Here is an 11,574-nt window from a genome sequence, read left to right as displayed (position 1 = left end):
AGGGCAACGAAAAGGCAAAGAAATCCCCATTATCGTGTTTCACCTTATGAGGTAAGTTGTCCTCCTTTGCGTCCATTGCTAAAATACTGTGGTCCACATCTTATTGACAGAAAGCTAGTCCCTTGGGGATAAATGATCGTCTCTCGTTACCAACGTTTTTTTTTCTATTTGTTACTGTTTGCATCAATAATACTGCTAGTATTGTTACGCTTTATATTTAACTATAATTATTTATATATTGAATCACCTTGTAGCTTCAACTTTTCACGTTTTAATGGGCTATTTCGAAGTGTATTTGATGAGATGGCGGTAGAGCAATAATAGCCACAAGGATCAGGAATGGAAAACAATCTTTTCTTGTTATGTTTTGATCCTTTTTTTTATATATATAGGATTTGGTGTCTCTTGTTGTGAATTTAGATGTCCTCCTCCAGCGCGTTTTTTGACGCTGGGGAAGTTGATTTTAGGGAAGATTTGGAGGCGGATGATATTTATGGCTCCGAAAATTCCGAAGAGTTTGAGCGACTTTTTGAGAAGAGTAAACAAGCCAAACGGAATGTGACGCTGCTTTCAACTACACTTCAAACGCTTATTTTTGAGCAGAATGATATTGGCACAGAGGCTGAAATTGAGGCCATTGTAGAGTACGTTTTGGGTGCTGCACCACACGGTTACGGTGGCAGTGTGGAAGCCCGAGAGTTCAGAAGAGAACTTATTGCATCATTTGAGTATGAATGGCATAAATTTCAGAGGGAGAACCCTAATGTGTCTCTTTCTCAGGCGATGCGTATTTTGCCATATCGTTTTATCCTGCTTCCTATGGAAAAAACGCAGCTGGAAATGTTGACCGAGTTGAATTCAAGAAAAATGGGTAGCGGGGAATTGGGTATAGTTTTGCTTCGTATTTGGTATATAGATCTTGCGGGTTGTACATGCTCCACATTGCGGGGATTTCCATTGGATATGAAGGCTTCAGAAGCAATATTGATTACCATGGAACGCTTGTTCTCGATAACAAATTTTGACAATAGTAAACATCAAGGACTTACACATGTTTTTAAAGTTCAGGGACGAAGAGAATACGTGTATGGGGATGAGATATTAATTAACTTTCGCTACATTAGGGAATGTGTGACACAACAGCTGGAAATAAATGTTCTAGTTGAACCACATGAGAAGACATTTTTAAATGATCCCATATTTGTACCTTTGTACTCCTACCCAAGCAAATTCAGTGGGGAACACTGCGCTAATATTTATGGAGGTGATACCTCCGAGGACGTCTCTGCGGGAATGAGTGTTTGGAACATTCATGAAAAACTAGGAATCCAGTTTGAGGGGAGTCTCTGTAATCTTGTCTTTAGTTTGGAAAGAGCCAAGGAGGAAGGTGTTCGTGCGGGAGATACACTTTATCTTGCAATGCTTGTTGAAGTTTACTACGGTGCTAAAGTGGTTTGTCCACCTCAGATGACCAATTGGGTAATGTGTAACGAATTAGTTGCTTCAAGTGAGACTAATAGTTTTTCTTCTGTTAAGTGGGGAAACAAAAACAAATTAACGTTTGATATTCTACTCTCGGATGCTCCTCGAGAACTCAAACTGTGTATTACTCTGATGGCCACTTGTGGGGAACGCCTTGGTGCTGTAACTTCTCTCAGTGCCGAGGATATTGTTCAAAAAGCGAAGGAGCGTTTTGGGGTAAGAAAGCCGGATGAATATCATATGAGGCCTGTATTTTTTTTAGGCATTGCATCAGTTCAGCTATTTAATTACCTGACTTATATGCAGACAGGGAAGCTAGAGATGCGGCTTTGGGGAACAAGAAAAAAGGCCAACCCTATGTGTCCTATCCCAAGCAATCTCAATAAAAATGATATGGGTGTTTCCTTGGTCTTTCCTACGTTTGATAAACCAGTGTTGATTCCGAATGTCGCACCCCCAACTACCAAAAGGCATGATTGGGAACAACAGTTTTTTGCTAGCGAGCTTTGCCTCGATGAAAATCTGAGAGAAAGTAACATTGAGCAATTAAAGCAGTTAAAACGAATTCTCGCGAGTGATCCACTGACAGAGCTCACAGCTAGTGATAAGGTGCTTCTTTGGAAACATCGAGAAGAACTTCTTATGCGTCCAAGAGCACTCTCAAAATTTCTTCTTGCAGTAAATTGGCTTCAACCTTACGCTGCATATGAGGCTCATAGTCTTTTAAAACGATGGACCCCTCCTGAGCCTATGGATGTGCTTGAATTACTAGATATACGATTTGTGGATCTCGTTGTTCGGGAGTATGCTGTAAAATATCTGAATGGTATGACAGATTATGAACTTAAAGGGTGTGTTTTACAGTTAGTACAAGTACTTAAACATGAACCCTATCATGATTCAGCTTTATTCAGATTTTTGTTAAAAAGGTCTTTACAATCGCCAAATATGATTGGGCATTACGTTTTTTGGTACCTTGTTTCGGAGATGGGGAATACATCGGTTTCTGAACGTTATGGACTTCTCTTAGAGGAACTGATTTGTCGCATGCCGGAACGACGAGGTTATTTACATCAATTATACGTAGCTGATCAATTGTTTGAAAGCGCCATGCGGGTCAAGGATGCACCGAAAAAGGATCGTATTGACCACCTTCGAGGACATCTCAAAGGTCTGCGTTTGCCACGTCGTTTTACTCTTCCCTTAAACCCGGCAATGGAGTGTTGTGGTCTTGATATTGGTAAATGCAAAGTAATGGATTCCAAAAAATCTCCTCTTTGGCTTGTATTTCGCAACTTTCAAGAAGAATGTGAACCGTTTTATGTGATATTTAAAGCTGGGGATGATTTGCGGCAAGATGTATTGACTCTTCAACTTCTTGAATTGATGGATTCACTTTGGAAGTCGTGTGGGTTATACCTTCATATTATTCCGTATGGGTGCATTGCGACTGGGGAGGGCGTTGGAATGATTGAGGTTGTTCTTAACAGTGATACAGTGGCAAACATAACGCGCAAATATGGTGGTGCACAAGCTGCCTTCCGTGAGGAACCGCTCATGAATTGGCTAAGACAGTTTAACCGAGAAAGAGATGAGGTGGAACGGTGTCTCTGTAATTTTATTTGCAGTGTTGCTGGATATACTGTGGCTACATATGTCTTGGGTATTGGTGATCGTCACAATGACAATATTATGCTCCGTCAAGATGGAACCCTTTTTCATATCGATTTTGGTCATTTTCTAGGTAACTTTAAGAGAAAATTTGGCATTAAGCGAGAGACTGCACCTTTTATTTTTACCCCAATGTATGTCTATATGTTGGGAGGGCAGAGTAGTCCTATTTATGTATATTTTGTAGATTTGGCATGTCATGCCTATAACGTGGTGAGACGCGTTGGTGGTACACTAATGACGCTTTTTATGTTGATGCTTTCAACCGGTATACCCGAACTACAGAATGTGGAAGACATTAGCTGGTTACGGACTGTTTTGCGTATTGATAGTTCAAACGAGGAGGCCAAGGAACATTACAAGCAGCAAATATCCCTGGCTATGGCTAACTTCCGCGCTCTATTCAATGATTATATTCATATTGTAACTCATTAGTTTTGCATTCATAGTGGCCTGTGTGGTTCCTTGTCTTTCTTAGTCGTTTCCTCCCAGTTTGTTGTGTTGTTGTTAGTGTGTGTAGGTCTGTGTTTCTGCTTGTCTAAATTTAAATGAAGGGGGAGAAAAGTTATTTGTCTTGGAGCACCGTGATTATTAATTATTAGTTTGTGGGTACGACCATATCTGTGCAAGTGATCAGTCGATGGCATCGTGCCTCTCTTTGTTGTACTTTTCTGCGCCATTTATCTCAAGGCACAAGTGGTGCCTGTGGGGTACCGCATCTCCTGCCATACCTACTGCAGAGGCATATGCTGCATTTTAACATTGACTTTTTTTTTCTTTTTTGCGTGGCGTGTTTTGCAGTTTTGCCTTATCCTGCATTTTGTGCGTGCGAGCCCACTGTTTGGCTTCGTCACTTAGTTTACAGGTGATGCAGCGGAATGCAGTTTTTGGGTGGGTCCAGTTGCGTCATTTTACTTTGACTTTCTGCTGGTGGTGTGTGATGCGCGGTGTATTGTAAGCTAATCCCTGTACACAAATGTCCCGCCGCACACATGCACACAATAAAGAAAGAAGGAGAGAGAGAACGAGACGAAACCCTCTCCCAAACGCTTATGTCTGACGGCAACATATGTTCTTTTATCCCCTTTTCTTGTTGATGTTTGTTTGTTAAGGTCATGTCTTGGTGGGGCCCCTTAACAAAGCAGATGCTGCTGAGGCTCTCACGGCACCCCGCCGTCTCCATGTACGCACGTCAGGGAATGAATTACGTGAGGAGCCACCCGTCGAGTATGAAAATGACTACCGCGATGTCTAACTCGTGGGGAGAACTAAGGAACCTCGTCAGGTCGTCTGCCTCAGCTTTTAACAAATCAGGCTTCGATGGCAGCACAATGAAAGGTGGGTACACCGCACAAGTCTTTGGCATGTGGAACAAATATAAGGGACGTGTGTTTTCATTTATTGCCGTGAATTTCATGGGGCTTTTGTTTTTGTTCCAGTTTGGCTCAGTGTTGTGGTCAGAGTCCAAGCAATTTGTAGCAAGGCTCCTTACTGAACCAGAGAAGAAGATCAGGAAAAGTGAGGGTGCTCCTCGCGCCATCAAAGTCTATGTGGATGCTGCTGCTGAAGAGGTCGAAGGGAAAGAAAAGCATCTTGCTCTGCATCATCACGAGAAGCAGAAGAAAGAGGAGAGGCATCCAGATAAATCGGAGAGTTTGGAACGCTTCTCATTTGTGTTTTCAGATGGTACCGATGCGTACGCCAGGGAGTCCATGCAGCGTCTGGAGCGGGACGTGTTTGGCGACGTTGCGAAGCCAGATTTTTCCACATCCTTTAAATTTCGCATGAGCGAGGACGAGGAGTTCAGGTCAGCTGTGAAGAAGTAATGAGATGCTGCAATCTCTCTCTCCCGTGGCTGGGCCTGGGACGGATGCACCATCGTTGACTTATTCACAGTGGTTGGCCGAAACTTGCTGTTTTTTTGTTCTTGTTTTTGAGCAGAGAAGAAGGAGGGTTGAGGAACCTGCCAATTGGAGCTGGAGGCCTCAGGTGGCACGGAGCAAATCGTGCATGGGAATATTTTTTCCCATGCATATTTGTTTACTACTAACGCTGTTTTCGTGTTATTGTTATTATTATTGTTGCCCTCTCCCCTCCCGCTGCCTTGGCTCATCCTACATGTGTTGCTGTTGTTGTTGTTGTTGTTGTTGTTACTTTCTTTTTTCTTTGCTTGTAAAAGGGATTATTTTGTGATGTCTGTCCTGCCGCATGTAAACACAGCAACGTTGCAGTCGGTGTTGCAGACTATTTGCTCCACGGGGGAGCCAGCCATAATTGCCCCATCCTCGTTTCTGGGAGAACTGGATACCGTCGTTGATGAGGTGAAGAAGCATGGAATGAAACTGGCGAGTATTCCCCATGGTGGAATCACTATTCTTCCTCCTGTTCCAATAAGCACCGCTGAGCTCTTTGACTTCTGCGCAGAGTACTGTAAGGCGCAGACGCATGACGAGCGCTTGGAAGTTCGGCAGAGAATAAATAACCATAACTTTCCCATGCCGGACCCGCTTCTCCAGATGCCCTGTCGGCAACTTTATAATCCAGCTGACTACGTGCTGCGTATCGTTCACCTCTGCGCCGAGCTTGTCTCAACTTCAGATGATGAGTACCAAAGGGCCTACGCTGTCGCGCCACTGCTTCACATTAACCCTGTCCAAGGTATTTGTAACAAGCTGCGCAGTATGTTTCAGTCTGGTAGCCTGTACGTGCAGCCCTGGATGGCGCATGAAAAGGAGGAGGTGCGAAAAGTAGATGGAGTCAAAAGGGACTTGTCTTTCATGCCAGACGTTTCTGAGAGTGGCCGAGGCGGCAGAGGTATTAGCATCAGCAGTAGTGAGTTGAGCACTGAGGACAACAACATGGTGGACGAGGATCTGACGGGGCAGGAGGTTGTTGACAACGCGACTGACACTATGGCAGAGTACCTGTCAGAAAAGGACTTTGAGGTGGTGACGGAGAGCGGCGCCTTCTATGATGAGTCTGGGGAACGGGTGCTTGCCATTTACGTCCGCGGTGGTGTAAAAAAGGACATCTGTCAACGAGCGTCCATTGCCACTGAGGCCGCCGCGACGACCAATAATCTGCGCAAGGCCATCAATGGAGGCAAATTAAATCCTGAAACAGGAATTGTGGGCTACTATGACTACCTGAATAATCCCACTCAACGCAAATGTCGTGAGACAGAGTTCACGAGAAAGAATTGGAGCACTATCGCCAACCCCTGCGAAGCATTCCTTTTGGCAGTGGATAAACTGTACTGTGAATGTGCTCCGACCCACTATAAGCTTCAGCGCATTGCTATTCCACACCATTATCAATTGTTTAATACGGTGTTTAGTACAATGACGGTGAATCGAAATTTCCGAACGGCGGTGCACACGGACAAGGGTGATTTTCGAAGCGGTTTGGCTGCTCTCTGCGTGATAGATGGCGTGTTTGATGGCTGCCACTTGGCGATCAAAGCATTGGGGAAGGCATTTCGTCTTGAAGTGGGGGATGTTCTCTTCTTTGACAGTTCCCTCGAGCATGGGAACACCGAGGTTCACAACTTTGACTACTGTTGGAAACGGGTGAGCGTTGTCTGCTACCTTCGCAACGGTCTGATGTCCCAGACGTGCGAGATGGAGCGGCGTCAGTGGTTGCAAAAGCAAATGTCGAAGCGGCACCTGCTCGAGAAGATGCGTCAGACTGTGGTGAATCTAAATGCCATGGACCCCAACCTTCCTCCCATCCATGTCCCTGGGAAGTTGGTGGGGGTTCTCTCCCCCGTTCAGCAAGCCGCTCTGGGGTTTGTTGTAGATCGCCTCAGCAAAGGCAACGGCTGCGTCATCGCACTAACAATGGGCTTGGGGAAAACGTTGCTTTCCCTGGCCTTGTGTTATTCGCACCTTTGTGATCCAAACCCGCGGGACGTGCTCATTCTGGCACCGAAGCTTGTACTCACACACTGGCTAAGCGAAAAACAAAAGTGGGAGAAGTACGGTCTTGTTTTTGCAGAGTTTGTTGTCTCTGACGGGACGGACTCCGCCTCCTTTGAGCTTTCACTTAAGCGGTATGAGCAACAAATCAACGGGGAGGCGCCACGAACAAGTCACGTATTTGTCATCAACCCTGAGTACATCCGGTCGGTTATGAAGAAGCTTACGGGGTTTCGTCCAAGTCTCATGATTGTTGACGAGGGTCACCGTGTGTCCTCCAAGGGCGGCAAACTAAAGGACTGGTTAGAGGGCATGCGATGCACGGCGCGTGTGATCCTCTCCGGAACGCCTGTACAGAACAATGCGGAGGAGTTGTACCGACTCATCGGCTGGACAAACAGTGACGTCCATTCGGTTCTGCCCCCGCGTGTGTTTACGGAACTTGCAGCGACTATCAATCGGTACATTAACGGGGATGATTATGCCTTTTCTGCCGCCGTGTCTGCGCAACGGTATCTGCAGGAGTGGATGAGCAGCTATGTTTTTAGCGTGATGAAAACGGATCTCCCACCTTTGTATGACTACATTATCACCTGCGCGTTTTCAAGCGTCCAGAAAAAGATGCTGGAGGATCATTTTGGGATAGATGTCGTAGATGGGACGACCAGCATAAGGGCTTCTGATCACCGTCCCTATCACCTCTCCACACATCCGCTTTGCTTTTTGGGGTTCATCTCCGGTGTATATAAATCTCTTAGTGGAACCCACAAGCTAGTGTCGGAGGCGGCGGAGGAGGAGAGTGAGTCACAGGAAGATGCTTCACAGACGTATTTACTTACAGAGGACGATAATAAGCTGATAGATGACTGTCTGTCACTGGTTAGTTCTGGTCGTCTAGCGGAGTTTGTGGGTCTCAGTGGAAAAATGACGGTGCTTATTTTGATCTTGCAGTCAGTCATGGAAATGAAGGAGAAGGCCATCATTTTCTCACAGTACGTTGGGTCTCAGGACCTTATCTCGCGAATATTGACCTCGTTTGGTATTATTTCCTCCACCATCCGCGGAAGAGACTGCCATGATCAACGACGCAGAACAATAGAGAAGTTCAGAGAGGACGAAAACATTACTTGCCTTCTTCTATCGACACAAATTGGGGCGTACGGCCTTGACTTCACCGCTGCCAACCACGTTGTATTGTGGGACAGCTGGTGGAACCCTCAGGTGGAGTCACAGGCCATTGCGCGGGCCTACAGACGCAATCAAGCAAAGCCCGTCGTTGTTTACCGCCTTGCCTCGGCGTTTGAGGACACCATTATTCTTAAAACACAGATACGGAAGCTGGCGCTATTTAAATGTCTTATGAACGATCAAGCCTCACGCGCGGTGCCTCCGGAAGAGCTGCTGGACTGCGTTGACACTGAAGAAAGTGAGCAGAGACGCTTTTTGTGGCTTTCCCTCAAGGCAAGCCACCTCGAGGGTGGTGCACCGGCGGTATCAAAAGTGTTTCGTTACGGTGATACGCTGAGGAATGAGTCATGGTCTTGATGTGTACGTTGATATATTTATCTATCTCCACACACATATATGTCCTAATGTTATTATTGTTGTTGTTGTTGTCTTTCCTGTTTTATTCCTTTCTCTGTGAGTGGGTGTACTGCGGCACGCCCCGCCCCCCGCTCTGTATGTAGTTCCCTGGCTGCATTGAGGAGTGCTGCTCGATTGGCAAAAAGAAAAAAAAAACGGAAAAAACAATAACAAAATATGTGCGCTTCTCGTTTAATTTGGTTTGTGTTCAGCGTTGGTGGTGTTGGAGACACCAGCACGCTCCTTTCTTTTCAACACGGTGATTTTTGCCGTGCACCCACCCCCATCCAACAGCAGGAAGCTGTCACTCCTCCGCTACTTCTTTTTGTTGTTGTTGGCAAGCTGTACATTTGTTTATTTATTGTGCCCCTACAATTTCTGCTTGCTCTCCTCGCCCTGTAATCGACATTGGAGCTGCTCGGCCTCCCGCCGAGAAGTGTGTGCGGCTGTTTTTCAGCACCACCATTCTTTGGCTTTGTTGCGTTTAACAATGAAAACTAAAAATTAAAATATGAAGCAATATGTTTCTTAGCCCCGTGGTGGAGTCCCGCCTACGCCTTAAGCTCCATGTGGCGCGAAGGCGTTTAGCTACGCGGAGAGTGATACAAGTGGTTCCGAAGTTAGACGCGGGCAAATTGCTGTCGTGCCCCCTCTTCGCTAAGTGGCCTTCGGCGGCTCTGTCGGAGCTCCGCCTGAAGATGGTGTGGGAAGTCCACGTGGAGGGGGATGCGCTCCTGTACGGTGGGATGCCTTGCAACATGTCGTCGTTGTTTTGGATCGTGTCTGGGGAGCTCGCCGAGCTGCCGAACAGGCGTGATCTATGTGAGAGTCGACGGCTTTCAAAGGCTGTGGGGAACCGCGTCTCTTCCGTGTATAATATTGGTGATGAACGGGCCTCGTCCGGGGCTTTGCACGCCGAGTTTCACCAAAACCTCGCCACCTTTGGCGCTGGTCAGTTTGCTGCAGGAGAACGCCTATTCCTGGGCCTGCCGTATGATAGGACCATGCGCTGTGAGAGCAACGTCACGGGATTTGCTGTGAGTTTTCGTGTTGTTCAGAGGCTTCAAAAAAAATGGCAGGTATCACCAAAGGCATCTGTGTCTGCAGCGAAGGAAATTATGCAGGAGCAGCTGTTACGAAGAGACGAGCGGCCTTTATTATCACTGGCCCTGCTTCAAAATCCAATTTTACGCTGCCTGGATGCCGCAACGCTTAGTATACTCTGGATTCGCCTTTCCCCCATAGTAGTGTGCGCCAACGAAATAATTTGTGACGACGTTTTTGCGGCTGACACCATTAGTTTTCTCCAGTCAGGGGAGGTGTGCGTGGGAGATAACCGTGGTCATTGCGGCAGGAAAACCATCTCGTGTGGTGGTGCCGTTGGATTGCACAGCTTTGCGCCGTCTGAGGTGCCCTGTGCGAGAGATGAAAAACATCCCGCCGTGGCTCTCACATTCTCTCAACTTTGGCGCGTTGGATGGAAGGCGTTTTCAGAGGCCGTGAGCGACACGGAATGGAAGAGATGTGCAGCAGCTGCCCTGAAAACGATAGACTTTCGCATTGACAGGTCACTTCTGGATAGGGCTGAGGTATTCTCCTCTCTTTCTTCTTCAAAGCTTGAGACGCTTGCAAATCGGATGGAACTACGTGTCGTCCGTGGAGATGCGTATATATTACCCCCGCAGAAGAAGCCACAAGAAGTCATTGTGGTATTGGTGGGCACAGTCTATTTTGAGGCACCGACTCCTGCAGAGAAGGTGCCGCATGGTGTTAAAGCAGCGAGGACCCGCATCCCTTGTGGTGATCCTGTGGCGTTTGCCGAATGTATTGCGGAGGTGCCGTTGCAGCGTGGCGTGTTCGCTGCAACAGGTGCCGTCATCGTCAGTCTGACGCGTCGTGCCATGGTGAAAGTCCTTCGAAAAGGCGACAGACCAGAAATCGATCCGGCAGTCACAGAGGCAGCTATGGCTCAGCTGGGCGTTCCGCTCATCGCTAGTGGTGCGACGTGCATCGTGAATAAGGCCCAGGAGAAGGCGGCGCGACGCGTGCGGAAGTACGCGCAGGTGCAGCATAGCAGCGAGGCGCCACAGAACGTGCCTTCTCTGTATGACAACGTCGATCAGCTGATTGGGATTAGTACCCAGGTTCTGTCAACGCTTGCCGTGCAGTTGCAAAGCCTCCGCCCGGGCGTTTGGCAGACGGAGTGCGGCGGGGTTTTGTACGACACGGCGTCGCGCACCGTTATGAAAAAACAGTCACCCAACGAAAGGTTAAAGCCTCACCGTCCACACACCTGCTTCACTCTTGATGAAAAGGGTTGTGTGGTGTTTTGCAGCACAGACGCCGTTGTGGATTAAACATCAGAGGAAATTGCGCAGCCGCCTGGCGTCGTGAGTGGAGCGGAGGGGGAGGGGGAAAGGGGCACTCCAGGACAAGCCTTGTCAATTTATTTGGCAGTTAAAAATGCTCGCTCAAAGGCATCCCATAAACTTCCGTCTCCGTCCGCCCTGCTATGTGCTCCTAATGACGCACTGCCTGCCGTCGTGGGTCCTGCGTCGGCGTCTGAGAGGGTGAAGGCACTTCGGTGCAGGGGAGGGGGCAGCTACAAGACGAGGCTGAAAACACGTTGAGTCTCCCAGTGGGCCGCTTTTTGCCTCATCTGGGGCACAGAAACAACCTCTGTATTGAGATGTAAAGACGCGGATGTGAGTGTAGATATGCAATTTAGGGGCCGGTTTGCTTCTTATTGATGTTTCCTTCAGTCTTCTCTGCGGACGGGCGGTTGCGTGGCTTGGAAACGGAGAATAAAAGAAGGAAAAGAAAAATCGGGTGGGTGAAAATGCTTTTCAGGCCTCGCCCTGTTGGTAAACACATGCACACCTTCGCTCCTCTCTCTCTCTCTCTCTCTCTCTCTCTCTCC

General features: G+C 47.5%; 4 protein-coding genes across 4 annotated transcripts, besides 5 other annotated features; all 4 read left to right on the top strand.

Annotated features, from left to right (window-relative positions):
* Window positions 1-420: 420 nt before the first annotated feature.
* On the top strand, window positions 421-3,588 carry TraAM80_01861 (putative phosphatidylinositol 3-kinase 2; the record flags this gene model as incomplete). Its single annotated transcript, XM_029378889.1, has 1 exon — window positions 421-3,588. One exon carries the CDS (start codon window positions 421-423, stop codon window positions 3,586-3,588), a length of 3,168 nt encoding a protein of 1,055 aa, XP_029241367.1.
* A 565-nt stretch (window positions 3,589-4,153) lies between these two features.
* Window positions 4,154-4,188: a microsatellite.
* Window positions 4,189-4,268: 80 nt separating this feature from the next.
* TraAM80_01860 (uncharacterized protein) lies at window positions 4,269-4,979 on the top strand (the record flags this gene model as incomplete). The annotated part of the gene is made up of 1 exon (XM_029378888.1): window positions 4,269-4,979. The coding sequence occupies one exon, from the start codon at window positions 4,269-4,271 to the stop codon at window positions 4,977-4,979; it is 711 nt and encodes a 236-aa protein (XP_029241366.1).
* Window positions 4,980-5,274: 295 nt separating this feature from the next.
* Window positions 5,275-5,305: a microsatellite.
* Window positions 5,306-5,345: 40 nt separating this feature from the next.
* TraAM80_01859 (putative j-binding protein) lies at window positions 5,346-8,615 on the top strand (the record flags this gene model as incomplete). Its single annotated transcript, XM_029378887.1, has 1 exon — window positions 5,346-8,615. One exon carries the CDS (start codon window positions 5,346-5,348, stop codon window positions 8,613-8,615), a length of 3,270 nt encoding a protein of 1,089 aa, XP_029241365.1.
* A 48-nt stretch (window positions 8,616-8,663) lies between these two features.
* Window positions 8,664-8,687: a microsatellite.
* A 107-nt stretch (window positions 8,688-8,794) lies between these two features.
* Window positions 8,795-8,830: a microsatellite.
* Window positions 8,831-9,175: 345 nt separating this feature from the next.
* On the top strand, window positions 9,176-11,011 carry TraAM80_01858 (uncharacterized protein; the record flags this gene model as incomplete). Its single annotated transcript, XM_029378886.1, has 1 exon — window positions 9,176-11,011. One exon carries the CDS (start codon window positions 9,176-9,178, stop codon window positions 11,009-11,011), a length of 1,836 nt encoding a protein of 611 aa, XP_029241364.1.
* Window positions 11,012-11,542: 531 nt separating this feature from the next.
* Window positions 11,543-11,573: a microsatellite.
* Window position 11,574: the final 1 nt, after the last annotated feature.

This window comes from Trypanosoma rangeli, assembly GCF_003719475.1.
Source record: "Trypanosoma rangeli strain AM80 chromosome Unknown Tra_15.4_contig_00039, whole genome shotgun sequence".
NCBI lineage: Eukaryota > Euglenozoa > Kinetoplastea > Trypanosomatida > Trypanosomatidae > Trypanosoma > Trypanosoma rangeli.
This window is presented reverse-complemented; position numbering and strand designations above follow the sequence as displayed.